The sequence below is a fragment of the Schistocerca nitens genome, chromosome 9 (genome assembly GCF_023898315.1).
Source record: "Schistocerca nitens isolate TAMUIC-IGC-003100 chromosome 9, iqSchNite1.1, whole genome shotgun sequence".
NCBI classification, from domain to species: domain Eukaryota; kingdom Metazoa; phylum Arthropoda; class Insecta; order Orthoptera; family Acrididae; genus Schistocerca; species Schistocerca nitens.
Genome location: NC_064622.1, coordinates 183,308,645 through 183,321,733, shown reverse-complemented (window position 1 = coordinate 183,321,733; position 13,089 = coordinate 183,308,645). Strand labels below are relative to the sequence as shown.

The 13,089-nt window shown below is 40.4% G+C and overlaps 1 protein-coding gene across 3 annotated transcripts in view; it reads left to right on the top strand.

The window, feature by feature from the left end:
* The window catches only part of LOC126202892 (splicing factor, suppressor of white-apricot homolog), a 158,858-nt gene that overhangs the window by 40,380 nt on the left and 105,389 nt on the right, over positions 1-13,089 (top strand). For 2 of the 3 annotated variants that reach the window (XM_049936962.1, XM_049936964.1), the window contains exons 5-6: positions 5,773-5,855; positions 7,125-7,339. In XM_049936962.1, the coding sequence (XP_049792919.1) occupies positions 5,773-5,855; positions 7,125-7,339 (298 nt within the window). The remainder of the gene's footprint in view (positions 1-5,772; positions 5,856-7,124; positions 7,340-13,089) is intronic. The other variant, XM_049936965.1, reaches the window with a different exon arrangement.

Here is a 13,089-nt window from a genome sequence, read left to right as displayed (position 1 = left end):
GTAGAGATTATGAAATAGGACAATGCTTTGAGCTAGATTCGCATTCGGGAGGACGACGGTTCAATCCCGTCTCCAGCCATCGTGATTTAGGTTTTCCGTGATTTCCCTAAATCGTTTCAGGCAAATGCCGGGATGGTTCCTTTGAAAGGGCACGGCCGATTTCCTTCCCCATCCTTCCCTAACCCGAGCTTGCGCTCCGTCTCTAATGACCTCGTTGTCGACGGGACATTAAACGACACTAACCTAACCTTTGAGCTAGATGTAATTCACATAATATTCTTTGAAGCTGCATGTTAGTGGTGATACATTCTTACACTTACAGGTAAACTAAACAGTTTTGTCTACAGTATTTTATATTCTTATAATAGAGGGAAACATTCCACGCGGGAAAAATATATCTAAAAACAAAGATGATATGACTTACCATACGAAAGCGCTGGCACGTCGATAGATACACAAACAAACAAACACATACATACACACAAAATTCAAGCTTTCGCAAACAATGGTTGCTTCGTCAGGAAAGAGGGAAGGAGAGGGAAAGATGAAAGGATGTGAGTTTCAAGGGAGAGGGTAAGGAGTCATTCCAATCCCGGGAGCGGAAAGACTTACCTTAGGGGGAAAAAAGGACAGGTATACACTAACGCGCACACACACACACACACACACACACACACACACACAGACACAGACACAAGCAGACATTTGTAAAGGCAAAGAGTTTGGGCAGAGATGTCAGTCGAGGCGGAAGTACAGAGGCAAAGATGTTGTTGAAAGACAAGTGAGGTATGAGCGGCAGCAACTTGAAATTAGCGGAGGTTGAGGCCTGGCGGATAACGAGAGGAGAGGATATACTGAAGGGCAAGTTCCCATCTCCGGAGTTCTGACAGGTTGGTGTTAGTGGGAAGTATCCAGAAAACCCGGACGGTGTAACACTGTGCCAAGATGTGCTGGCCGTGCACCAAGGCATGTTTAGCCACAGGGTGATCCTCATTACCAACAAACACTGTCTGCCTGTGTCCATTCATGCGAATGGACAGTTTGTTGCTAGTCATTCCCACATAGAAAGTTTCACAGTGTAGGCAGGTCAGTTGGTAAATCACGTGGGTGCTTTCACACTTGGCTCTGCCTTTGATCGTGTACACTTTCCGGGTTACAGGACTGGAGTAGGTGGTGGTGGGAGGGTGCATGGGACAGGTTTTACACCGGGGGCGGTTACAAGGGTAGGAGCCAGAGGGTAGGGAAAGTGGTTTGGGGATTTCATAGGGATGAACTAACAGGTTACGAAGGTTAGGTGGACGGCGGAAAGACACTCTTGGTGGAGTGGGGAGGATTTCATGAAGGATGGATCTCATTTCAGGGCAGGATTTGAGGAAGTCGTATCCCTGCTGGAGAGCCACATTCAGAGTCTGATCCAGTCCCGGAAAGTATCCTGTCACAAGTGGGGCACTTTTGTGGTTCTTCTGTGGGAGGTTCTGGGTTTGAGGGGATGAGGAAGTGGCTCTGGTTATTTGCTTCTTTACAAGGTTGGGAGGGTAGTTGCGGGATGTGAAAGCTGTTTTCAGGTTGTTGGTGTAATGGTTCAGGGATTCCGGACTGGAGCAGATTCGTTTGCCACGAAGACCTAGGCTGTAGGGAAGGGACCGTTTGATGTGGAATGGGTGGCAGCTGTCGTAATGGAGGTACTGTTGCTTGTTGGTGGGTTTGATGTGGACGGACGTGTGAAGCTGGCCATTGGACAGGTGGAGGTCAACATCAAGGAAAGTGGCATGGGATTTGGAGTAGGACCAGGTGAATCTGATGGAACCAAAGGAGTTGAGGTTGGGGAGGAAATTCTGGAGTTGTTCTTCACTGTGAGTCCAGATCATGAAGATGTCATCAATAAATGTGTACCAAACTTTGGGTTGGCAGGCTTGGGTAACCAAGAAGGCTTCCTCTAAGTGACCCATGAATAGGTTGGCGTACGAGCGGGCCATCCTGGTACCCATGGCTGTTCCCTTTAATTGTTGGTATGTCTGGCCTTCGAAAGTGAAGAAGTTGTGGGTCAGGATGAAGCTGGCTAAGGTAATGAGGAAAGTGGTTTTAAGTAGGGTGGCAGGTGATCGGCGTGAAAGGAAGTGCTCCATCGTAGCGAGGCCCTGGAGGTGCGGAATATTTGTGTATAAGGAAGTGGCATCAATGGTTACAAGGATGGTTTCCGGGGGTAACAGATTGGGTAAGGATTCCAGGCGTTTGAGAAAGTGGTTGGTGTCTTTGATGAAGGATGGGAGACTGCATGTAATGGGTTGAAGGTGTTGATCTACGTAGGCAGAGATACGCTCTGTGGGGGCTTGGTAACCAGCTACAATTGGGTGGCCGGGATAATTGGGTTTGTGAATTTTAGGTAGAAGGTAGGGGTGCGGGGTGTCGGTGGGGTCAGGAGGTTGATGGAGTCAGGTGAAAGGTTTTGTAGGGGGCCTAAGGTTCTGAGGATTCCTTGAAGCTCTGCCTGGACATCAGGAATGGGATTACCTTGGCAAACTTTGTATGTGGTGTTGTCTGAAAGCTGACGCAGTCCCTCAGCCACATACTCCCGACGATCAAGTACCACGGTCGTGGAACCCTTGTCCGCCGGAAGAATGATGATGGATCCGTCAGCCTTCAGATCACGGATAGCTTGGGCTTCAGCAGTGGTGATGTCGGGAGTAGGATTAAGGTTTTTTAAAAAGGATTGAGAAGCAAGGCTGGAAGTCAGAAAGTCCTGTAAGGTTTGGAGAGGGTGATTTTGAGGAAGAGGAGGTGGGTCCCGATATGACGGAGGACGGAACTGTTCCAGGCAGGGTTCAATTTGGATAGTGTCCTGGGGAGTTGGATCATTAGGAGTCGGATTAGGATCATTTTTCTTCGTGGCAAAGTGATATTTCCAGCAGAGAGTACGAGTGTAGGACAGTAAATCTTTGACGAGGGCTGTTTGGTTGAATCTGGGAGTGGGGCTGAAGGTGAGGCCTTTGGATAGGACAGAGGTTTCGGATTGGGAGAGAGGTTTGGAGGAAAGGTTAACTACTGAATTAGGGTGTTGTGGTTCCAGATTGTGTTGATTGGAATTTTGAGGTTTTGGAGGGAGTGGAGCTGGAAGTGGGAGACCCACAACTTCTTCACTTTCGAAGGCCAGACATACCAACAATTAAAGGGAACAGCCATGGGTACCAGGATGGCCCCCTCGTACGCCAACCTATTCATGGGTTGCTTAGAGGAAGCCTTCTTGGTTACCCAAGCCTGCCAACCCAAAGTTTGGTACACATTTATTGATGACATCTTCATGATCTGGACTCACAGTGAAGAACAACTCCAGAATTTCCTCTCCAACCTCAACTCCTTTGGTTCCATCAGATTCACCTGGTCCTACTCCAAATCCCATGCCACTTTCCTTGACGTTGACCTCCATCTGTCCAATGGCCAGCTTCACACGTCCGTCCACATCAAACCCACCAACAAGCAACAGTACCTCCATTACGACAGCTGCCACCCATTCCACATCAAACGGTCCCTTCCCTACAGCCTAGGTCTTTGTGGCAAACGAATCTGCTCCAGTCCGGAATCCCTGAACCATTACACCAACAACCTGAAAACGGCTTTCACATCCCGCAACTACCCTCCTGACCTGGTACAGAAGCAAATAACCAGAGCCACTTCCTCATCCCCTCAAACCCAGAACCTCCCACAGAAGAACCACAAAAGTGCCCCACTTGTGACAGGATACTTTCCGGGCTGGATCAGACTCTGAATGTGGCTCTCCAGCAGGGATACGACTTCCTCAAATCCTGCCCTGAAATGAGATCCATCCTTCATGAAATCCTCCCCACTCCACCAAGAGTGTCTTTCCGCCGTCCACCTAACTTTCGTAACCTCTTAGTTCATCCCTATGAAATCCCCAAACCACTTTCCTTACCCTCTGGCTGCTACCCTTGTAACCGCCCCCGGTGTAAAACCTGTCCAATGCACCCTCCCACCGTCACCTACTCCAGTCCCGTAACCCGGAAGGTGTACACGATGAAAGGCAGAGCCACGTGTGAAAGGACCCACACGATTTACCAACTGACCTGCCTACACTGTGAAACTTTCTATGTGGGAATGACCAGCAACAAACTGTCCATTCGCATGAATGGACACAGGCAGACAGTGTTTGTTGGTAATGAGGATCACCCTGTGGCTAAACATGCCTTGGTGCACGGCCAGCACATCTTGGCACAGTGTTACACCGTCCGGGTTTTCTGGATACTTCCCACTAACACCAACCTGTCAGAACTCCGGAGATGGGAACTTGCCCTTCAGTATATCCTCTCCTCTCGTTATCCGCCAGGCCTCAACCTCCGCTAATTTCAAGTTGCTGCCGCTCATACCTCACTTGTCTTTCAACAACATCTTTGCCTCTGTATTTCTGCCTCGACTGACATCTCTGCCCAAACTCTTTGCCTTTACAAATGTCTGCTTGTGTCTGTGTATGTGCGGATGGATGTGTGTGTGTGTGTGTGTGTGTGTGTGTGTGTGTGTGTGTGTGTGCGCGCGCGCGCGATTGTATAACTGTCCTTTTTTCCCCCTAAGATAAGTCTTTCCGCTCTCGGGATTGGAATGACTCCTTACCCTCTCCCTTAAAACCCACATCCTTTCATCTTTCCCTCTCCTCCCCTCTTTCCTGACGAAGCAACCATTGTTTGCGAAAGCTTGAATTTTGTGTGTATGTATGTATGTATGTATGTATGTGTATCTATCGACCTGCCAGCGCTTTCGTATTTTATATTCTACTAGTTTTAATTAAATATTTGTATATAGTGAAGGAGGCTACGTCCGGAAGAAATTATAAGAGATTATATGTAGATTTTCTCCTAAACACCACATGCTATGCTGACAGTTTTCTTTTGTTTAGTATGCACTTTCATCCGAAACGGATGAATTACACTAAAATTACATCATAAAATATTTATTATTGAAAATATGCAAAATATTTGAAGTTGTTAATTTTTTTGTTCTAAAACCAGAATTAACTGAAGAGTAGAAACAGCTAAGTTTTGGTTCTTGAGGAACTCAATATGTTTTCTTATTTCAAATTTTTATTTAACAACTTATTTTTTTATTAAGAGCACAGTTCATTGTTTACAAGGCTTCTCTCAGGACAACTAACTGTCGTCTCTATGAATCTGGCATCTTAATTGCCATATTTTTGGCTCCTCTTGTTGCAATTAGTCCCATTTCTGCATCAGATAAGGGCTTTAAAGAATATTTTTATTTTGTTGGCTGACTATTTTTTCTTCTTTTTATCCGTGTTTTTTTCCAACTCTTAGTAATTTCTCGCATCAGATCAGGATATCCATTTAATTTTTATTAAAAAATGCAACATTTTAAAAAGTTTAGAAAAAACGCAGGTTTATCAGGAGAAAAAATGGGATACAAATTGTGTTGACAAAATTTAATGGACGTAGAAATTTACGCTTGTGCCAACACACTCTGATGATCGCAAATGATTCTCTACTATTATTCTGCTGCACTGTCACTCTACTTTCAAATTTTATGTATTTTATCAAGAAATGCATTTTTGTTTGAACACTCAGGTGATGTTTCTTTGTCATACATTCGTAGTTAGGTGTATCTGTTATTGCTGTGATTTACTGTCATCATTTTAGTGTCTGCTGATTACATATTTATGAGGCTTTTGCAATTTGGGAACGTCACATTTTAATATACTTCTAAGTTATTCTGATTTCGAGTTGAGTGATGTTGTAACTGTTCTTTCAACAGCAGAAACGGATGGAACGAGTGGTGAAGAACACTACCTTCATCCAAGCCTGGCTTCCACAACTGGTCCATCACGCCTAGAATTGGTAGGTGGTGATGTCATGGACAAACATCTACAACTTTTCCTGTGTGGTGTGCCCTCGTGTGAAATTCAATTTCCGAATTCCAGATACCAGTGTCTATTCATTCTGCTGTTTAAGTGTGATGAACTTGTGATAGTGTGTTGTGGAATAAATACAAAACAAATATATCTCATGAGACAAACGTGTTTTTATCTGTGAAAATAATCCAAAACCTGTTTTTTATTTCCAGGACTGGTTAACAGTTCGAATTGGAATGGAAGTTCTCTAACTATTGCTTCGATATAGACATTTTTTTGAGAAAACAAAACAAAAGAGACTTGAAACAGCACCCAGTAAGTTTTTAGCCCTCTACTTCATGTTAAGAAAAAGTCCAGCTGCTGCCGCCTGGGACCGCCAGCTTCAGTGAAAACTGTGTGACATGTTAGCTATGTTAGTCCTAGGTTGGTAGCAGCTGTACTAAATCTCCTAGATCCCTCCTCCACCAGACCCATGGATTGCCAAATATCTCTGCAACATCGGAAGACATCAGATTTTGAAGACGGCGCCAGCAGTGGATGGGAATGCCCTGTCTTAATTACAAGCCAGCGAGACACAGTTGCGTCCTTTCTCTTAAGGCTTTGTGCCCCCTTTATTTAAATTTAGTACTGTGTGAATAATCAGTCATTATACTGTTTGGATTGTGATCATTGTGCCAGTGAGAATTCAGTCTCTTTCTTTGCTAGGCAGGCTATTGTTATTTCAGTGTTTTTTCAATTAATCATTAATAAAAATGTCTGCAAAATAGACTTACGTAAAACACAGGAAGAAATGCAGTTCATCGTCTGTGGGCTGCTGCTTTCAATCACCCATTGTCTAGTAAAAAAAAAACATTGTTAACAGATGCAAATACAATTTTAAATGTTGCTTGTTACAATTCTGATGAGTTCTTCAACAAAGAAAGAGATGTTTTCAATCTGGTCTAAATTTTTTTATACAATTTTTGGATGTGGTTATTCACATTATGGTAGATGTTCCAGTTGACTGTATATTGCTCCTTTAAGGAAACACATTGAACACTGTATTGGGAGAATGAGTGCACCAGGGGATGTACACACACACACACACACACACACACACACACACACACCTGGAAACCAGCAGCTGTTTATTTCCATGCTAACTTTCCAGCCATCATTTGGCTTGAATTTTTAAGGCTGAAGATTCATGTTGCCCTTCTGGGGCTGTTTTCTGTGTCAGGAACATGCGATTTTTATCATCACCGATGTGTCGTAGGCTCCATCCATCCCGAGCATCGCATACAAACCTTCGGCAGACTGCGCCTACTCTCTTCTGGTGAACAAGATTCGTACAAAACAAGTTGAACTGGGTATTGCACCTGCTGTACCTGCAGTTGAGCCTTCACAGGAATCTACTCTGGTGACTGGATACCATCCGGGTACGAACAGTCAACAACAGCAGATGCAGCAGCAGTACCAGCAGCATTACAGGTCAGTACTCGTCTCTGAGAAGTCTGACTTATCATTACTGTTAACAACAGAGTAATCATTGAGAGTGGCATTGGCGCAATACAAGTGCAGAACAAGTGAAATTTGAAAATTTCTATATGTGCTGGAAAAATTTTGGTCATTAAACTTATCCTGTAAATAATTTTACTTTAAGATGTGTGAACAGAAGATTGTTTCACTCAAGTGAAGCTCAAAATATGAAGTATTTGTTCACTGCAGTGCACCCGCACTTCATTTTTTTTTTTTTTTTTTTTTTTTCCTAGTATGTATATTGATAGTAAGGAAACGAGACAGAATTGTATACTGTATTTTTCAAAGAGGATATTATGTTTGACTTATGGGAAATTTTAAATTTTTTTTGACAACACTTGTTAAGAAAGTATTATTAGTAGTGAACAGCATAATATGGAAAGGTTGTGATGAAACATTAAACCTTTTCTCGGATATCCTGTCCAACATAAAAGCAGCACACAAATGAAAAATCTTTGAAGTAGATTTGCTACATTTATGTTGCATTACATTGTACATGTGTGGACTAGACTCTTCAGATTTGGCAGTGGCACATTCCTGTTATTTGTTAAATGAATTTGTGTGCTAACTGAAAGTGTGCTTTACAGTGTCATTAGCCTTACCATCAGATATGATGTATTTGACAGTAATGTATACACTATTTGGATCTATTTTTTATTACTTCACAAATATAAAGTTTCTAAATGTTCAAAAAACAACTACCTCTAATGAGACAGATTTAATAGTTTTTGAGAAAATAGAAATTCTGTATATAGAGAAAAGGGATAGATACATTCTGCATGCCTTTTTATTTCTCATCATATATTATGTTTACTGTATCGTTGTAGTTTATGCCAATTATGTTCAGAATCTGTGGCAGGAAAAGTAGTAGTAATTAACAGTAAATTTGTCAGTTCTGCTTAAGAATTATGTAAAATAAAAGTAAAAAAAAAAGAAACTGATTTTCATAGCCATCTGTCATTGGTGGCATGTGGCAGATAAAAGTCTATGACATGCATTGTCATATTAACCCAGGAAATCAACTGGTGCCTCACTTTCCCAAATTCTTGCACTAGATATGTCCATCCTATATGAACATCAAAGATCAGATCATGAAATGCATAAAATATGTAAAAAAAAAAAATACAAGGAAATAGATTTTTAAAACTTTCCATATATTCTGTTATGCTTTGCTTGCATTTATACTTGAAATAAACAAGAGTGAGGCACCTAACTTTCTAATTTCATATAACTTTTGACTCATTAAAGATATTTGTAATCTGTTTTCACTGAGACAAATCAAATTGTAAACAAGAACTCATGAATCAAGATACTCATTTGATTGGCAGATAGGTCTTTTCATTCAGTATTTAAGTTTTTAATGTACAATGCAGTAAACAGATTTAAAAGTCTGAGAGATCAGTTATTGAACATTGTTATGGTGTTTCTTTTGATTTCAGCACATATACGTCAAATCTTGTTACATTAAATCAGTGTTTTGTGGAGATTTAAAATGACTTCGTTACTCAGAAGTAATGTCAAACGAATTATCTAACATTTGCTGAAAATGTGGCACAGATTCAAAATTAGGTTTTTATTGACAATTAGAATGCATAATATTTGTATCAAAAAGCAGTTTGTGTGAGAAAAATATAAAATTGTAGAGAGAGAGAGAGAGAGAGAGAGAGAGAGAGAGAGAGAGAGAGAGAGAGAATGGTTGACTAGGACTTACCTCCAGGTGGCAAAATTCCTGTCAGCAGACACGTTTGGAAGTGAAAAAAAAAAAAAACATCCCCATCTTTCAGAACTACTAGTGCATTCAGCAGGGAGGAAAGACGTACATTGGGGAAAGTAGGAGGGGAGGGAGGGGGGGTGTCAACCTGTTGAAACAAGATGAGTTTTCCATTCTAACCTTTCTCAACCTATACCTGACAGTGCTGGAATTTCACCTCCTGAAGGTTGGTACTAGCCTGCCATTTCAACTCTGTAATATAATCCATAATATTAATACAATTATACTAATTTTGTGCTGGTATGAATTTGATGTTCACTTCTTTTTGGAACCTTCTGCATTATGAATTGTGCTCTCTTTACCACTCTGTGTGTGTGGGTACATACTGGCCATTTAGAGATTACAAAATAGCACAAACATGAAGTTTAAGCTGTCTGAAGAACAGATATGTTTTATTCACTGTAATACCATAGCTAATTATGATGATTAGGATGGAAATATAAAATAATGATTGGGGATAGGCTGCAACTCACCCTCAAATTAATTGTGTTTGGGCCATAGGCACAAAAAATATAAAAAGAATAGAATTTCTGAGTGTGGGCTTGTTTATGGGAGAGACTGCCTTGTTTCTTTACTGGGAAATAATACACTGGTGTCACTAATGACTGGGAGTTTGTAAGATTTATTTTTGTCTACTCTTCTCCTCAGTATACACTATGCCGATTGTTTGTTACAGTTTAATCTTTCACGTGATCAACGCTAAATACATTCTTTAGAAGATTTAAAGATTAACAATTCAGGAACTGTGACGAAACTAAACTTCCAATCATACCCATTCTCCCATAGCATTGTGACAGAGCCTTTGCAAAATTGGAAGCAAGTAAGGGGCAGCCTATGGCAAGTTGAAGCTCTGAGTTTGTCTGTGAGGTATGCTTGGGAAGTTAAAGTCGGAGCATAATGATCATGAAAGATTTAGAATCTGGATTTAAGTATTCATCTCTCACACTATTTTAACTTTCCACACATAATCAACAGTTTTTGGACTTTCATAACCTTGTGTGTGAAACATAAATGAAGACTAATTAGAAAACATAATCAACAGTTTCTATGCTTTAACATTCTGGATGAAATGTAATTGAAGGAGTTCATAAGTTTAGATGGAAAAATGTGTGGTACCATAATAGTGTTCTCTCACCTCCTGCTATGAATCAACAGTTTCCTGTCTTTCTATTGCAAACTTGGCCTTCATAGCGCGTGTGCCCACACACACACACACACACACACACACACACACACACACACACACACACACACACACACAGTTCTTTCCTCCAGAGATTCCTGTTTGAGTTCAGAGCATTTCACTAATACTCGTGTTGATTGAACTTACCAGTAACAAATTTAGGAGCACACCTCTGAATTGCTTCATTATCTTCCTTTAATCTGACTTGGTGGGGTCTTGTACTCAAAAATGGGTCATACAACTGTTATTTATGCTGTCTCCTTTATAGTTGAGCTACAGTTTCTTGGAATTCTCCCAATGAATGAGAGCCAACCATTCGTATTCCTTAATGTTTATTATATTTATTTTACCATAAGATTTTGTTATCAGCTACATAATAGCAATGCTGTAAATGTCAAATACCAACATCTGAATGGTGTTACATGTGTGCAGCTTTTATGAAAGAGAGGTATTGAAACTGATTTATATGTACAGCATTTTCACATCAGCTGACAATTTGTAAGGTAATTTAAAACATGTAACAGGCATGTGTAGCTGCTGAAAGCACATTATCAATGATGGAAAATATTTTTTGTTATAACCAAAGTTTTTCTACGCATCAAAATTTTTATGAAATGTTGTCACTACAAGGACATTTTATACATAAAATAACATTGAGTTCTCTAATTTGTGAGTTGATTGTATTGCTTTGAAGTCAATGCCACACCCTTCTGAGTTGGAAAGGATTTATTACTCCAATCTATCTAGTGGGAATTGCTTCACAGTTCCTTCTAGCTTGCAAACATATTTCTTGCCTTGTTGTGTCTGCTGTAACTGCTGCTGGTCTTGCGGAGTAATGTTGGTTTATTTGTCTGTTGTATATATAATTGTACAATTATGCTGACCCAAAAGTGATTTACTTGAGATGTACATGTTTCAAGGTAAGTTACAATGATTAACATGCGTGAATTAAAGCTTTAATGTGAGTAGAAACTGAGTGACATTTGGGAAGTAATGAAGCAAATATACTGAGTTTAGTACTATATATATTTTCTTTGTGTCATTCAGAAGTGTTACTCAACATCGGAGATACTTACAGGTGTTTTTCTAGTGTATTATGTTTGTAATTCAATCAGGCTGATGTAACGGAATCCCACTGGTCTCTCTCTCTCTCTCTCTCTCTCTCTCTCTCTCTCTCTCTCTCTCTCTCTCTGTGTGTGTGTGTGTGTGTGTGTGTGTGTGTGTGTGTGTGTCCATCCTTCCTTTCATCCCTGTGTGAATGAAGTGATTGTAAGCTGGACGTTTTTGTGGTGAGACAGTGAAACTTAATTCTGTACCGTAATTAGACATCTTTCTCCATCTTCTGAAGCCACCTCATTCATTTTAATTAGCGCTATTTCATTACTGGATGATAAATTCTTTTACCAAGCGAGGTGGCACACTGGACTCGCATGCAGGACGACGACGATTCAAACCTGTCTCCGGCTGTCCTAATTTACATTTTTCGTGATTTCCCTAAATCGTTCCAGGCAAATGCCGGAATGGTTCCTTTGAAAGGGCACGGCCAATTTCCTTCCCCTTCCATCCCTAATTCGGTCGTGGGCTCTGTCTCAGTGATCCTGTTGTCGACCGGACATTAAAACACTAATGTCCTCCTCCTCCTCCATAAATTCTTTTTATGTCTTAAACTTTATTATGTATTTTAATTTCAACGCTTTGTGCTCCAAGTCTTCCCAACATTAGCGTAACTTGTCTATTGTTGAACTTTGATTTTCTCTAGACTAAGATGCTTGCTCAAGTCATTCCAATATCTGCCTTGTGTTTTCTGCACAGTGAAAAGTAGTACTTTCCCTCATCTTTTACTGTGGCTGCACTCTTTGATAATTGATAGAGCTTGTACTGTCATTCCTGGGTATCCACTCTCATTGTTTACTTCTTGATTTCTGTTAGTTCAGATTTTTGGATTTTGGTTTTTATTTACTAGTAATAAAATTTGAAAAGGAAATGAAAATATTTTGATGATGACCCATTGTAGTTTTTCAAACCAGTGCTTTCCACCATCCATCCTTACAACCTCTTACTGCATGTACTAATTTGTTGCTACTTCAGATGTCATAAATGCTCCATTTCTTTCATCTATACTTGATATTTCAACAATATCTAGTGAAATTAAATGTTCTTTTTTGTGGAAGTTAATGTTGTCTTCAGTCTGAAGACTGTTTTCATACAGCTGTCCACACTAATAAGTCCTATGCAAGTCTCTTCATCGCTCCTGCAGGTTACTTGTGCTGGAATCTGCTTACTGTAATCAATTTTTACATCCCACACTTCCCTTCATTATGAAACTTGGTACCTCACAATGTGTCCTATCAACCAATTTCTCCTTTGAACCAAGCTCTGCCATAAATTTCTTTTCGCTACAACTTCATTCAATATTTTCTCATTAGCTATTTGATATACCCATCTAATTTTCAACTTTCTTCTATAGCACTGCATTTCAAAAACTTCTATTCCCTGTCTGAACTGTTCATGTTGTCATTTCACTTCTCTACAAGGCTGCACATCAGAAAAATCCCATCAAAAAGCCTTATCACGTATGTTTATATTTCTTCCTAGAAATGCTTTGTTTGCTATTGTTGATGTGCATGTTTATCCTCTCTACATTGGTCATTATCAGTTATTTTGCTGTCCAAATAATACTTCTTGTGTCTCATTTCCTAATCTGATTCTCTCATCATTGCCTAATATAATTAGACTAATTGCATCACC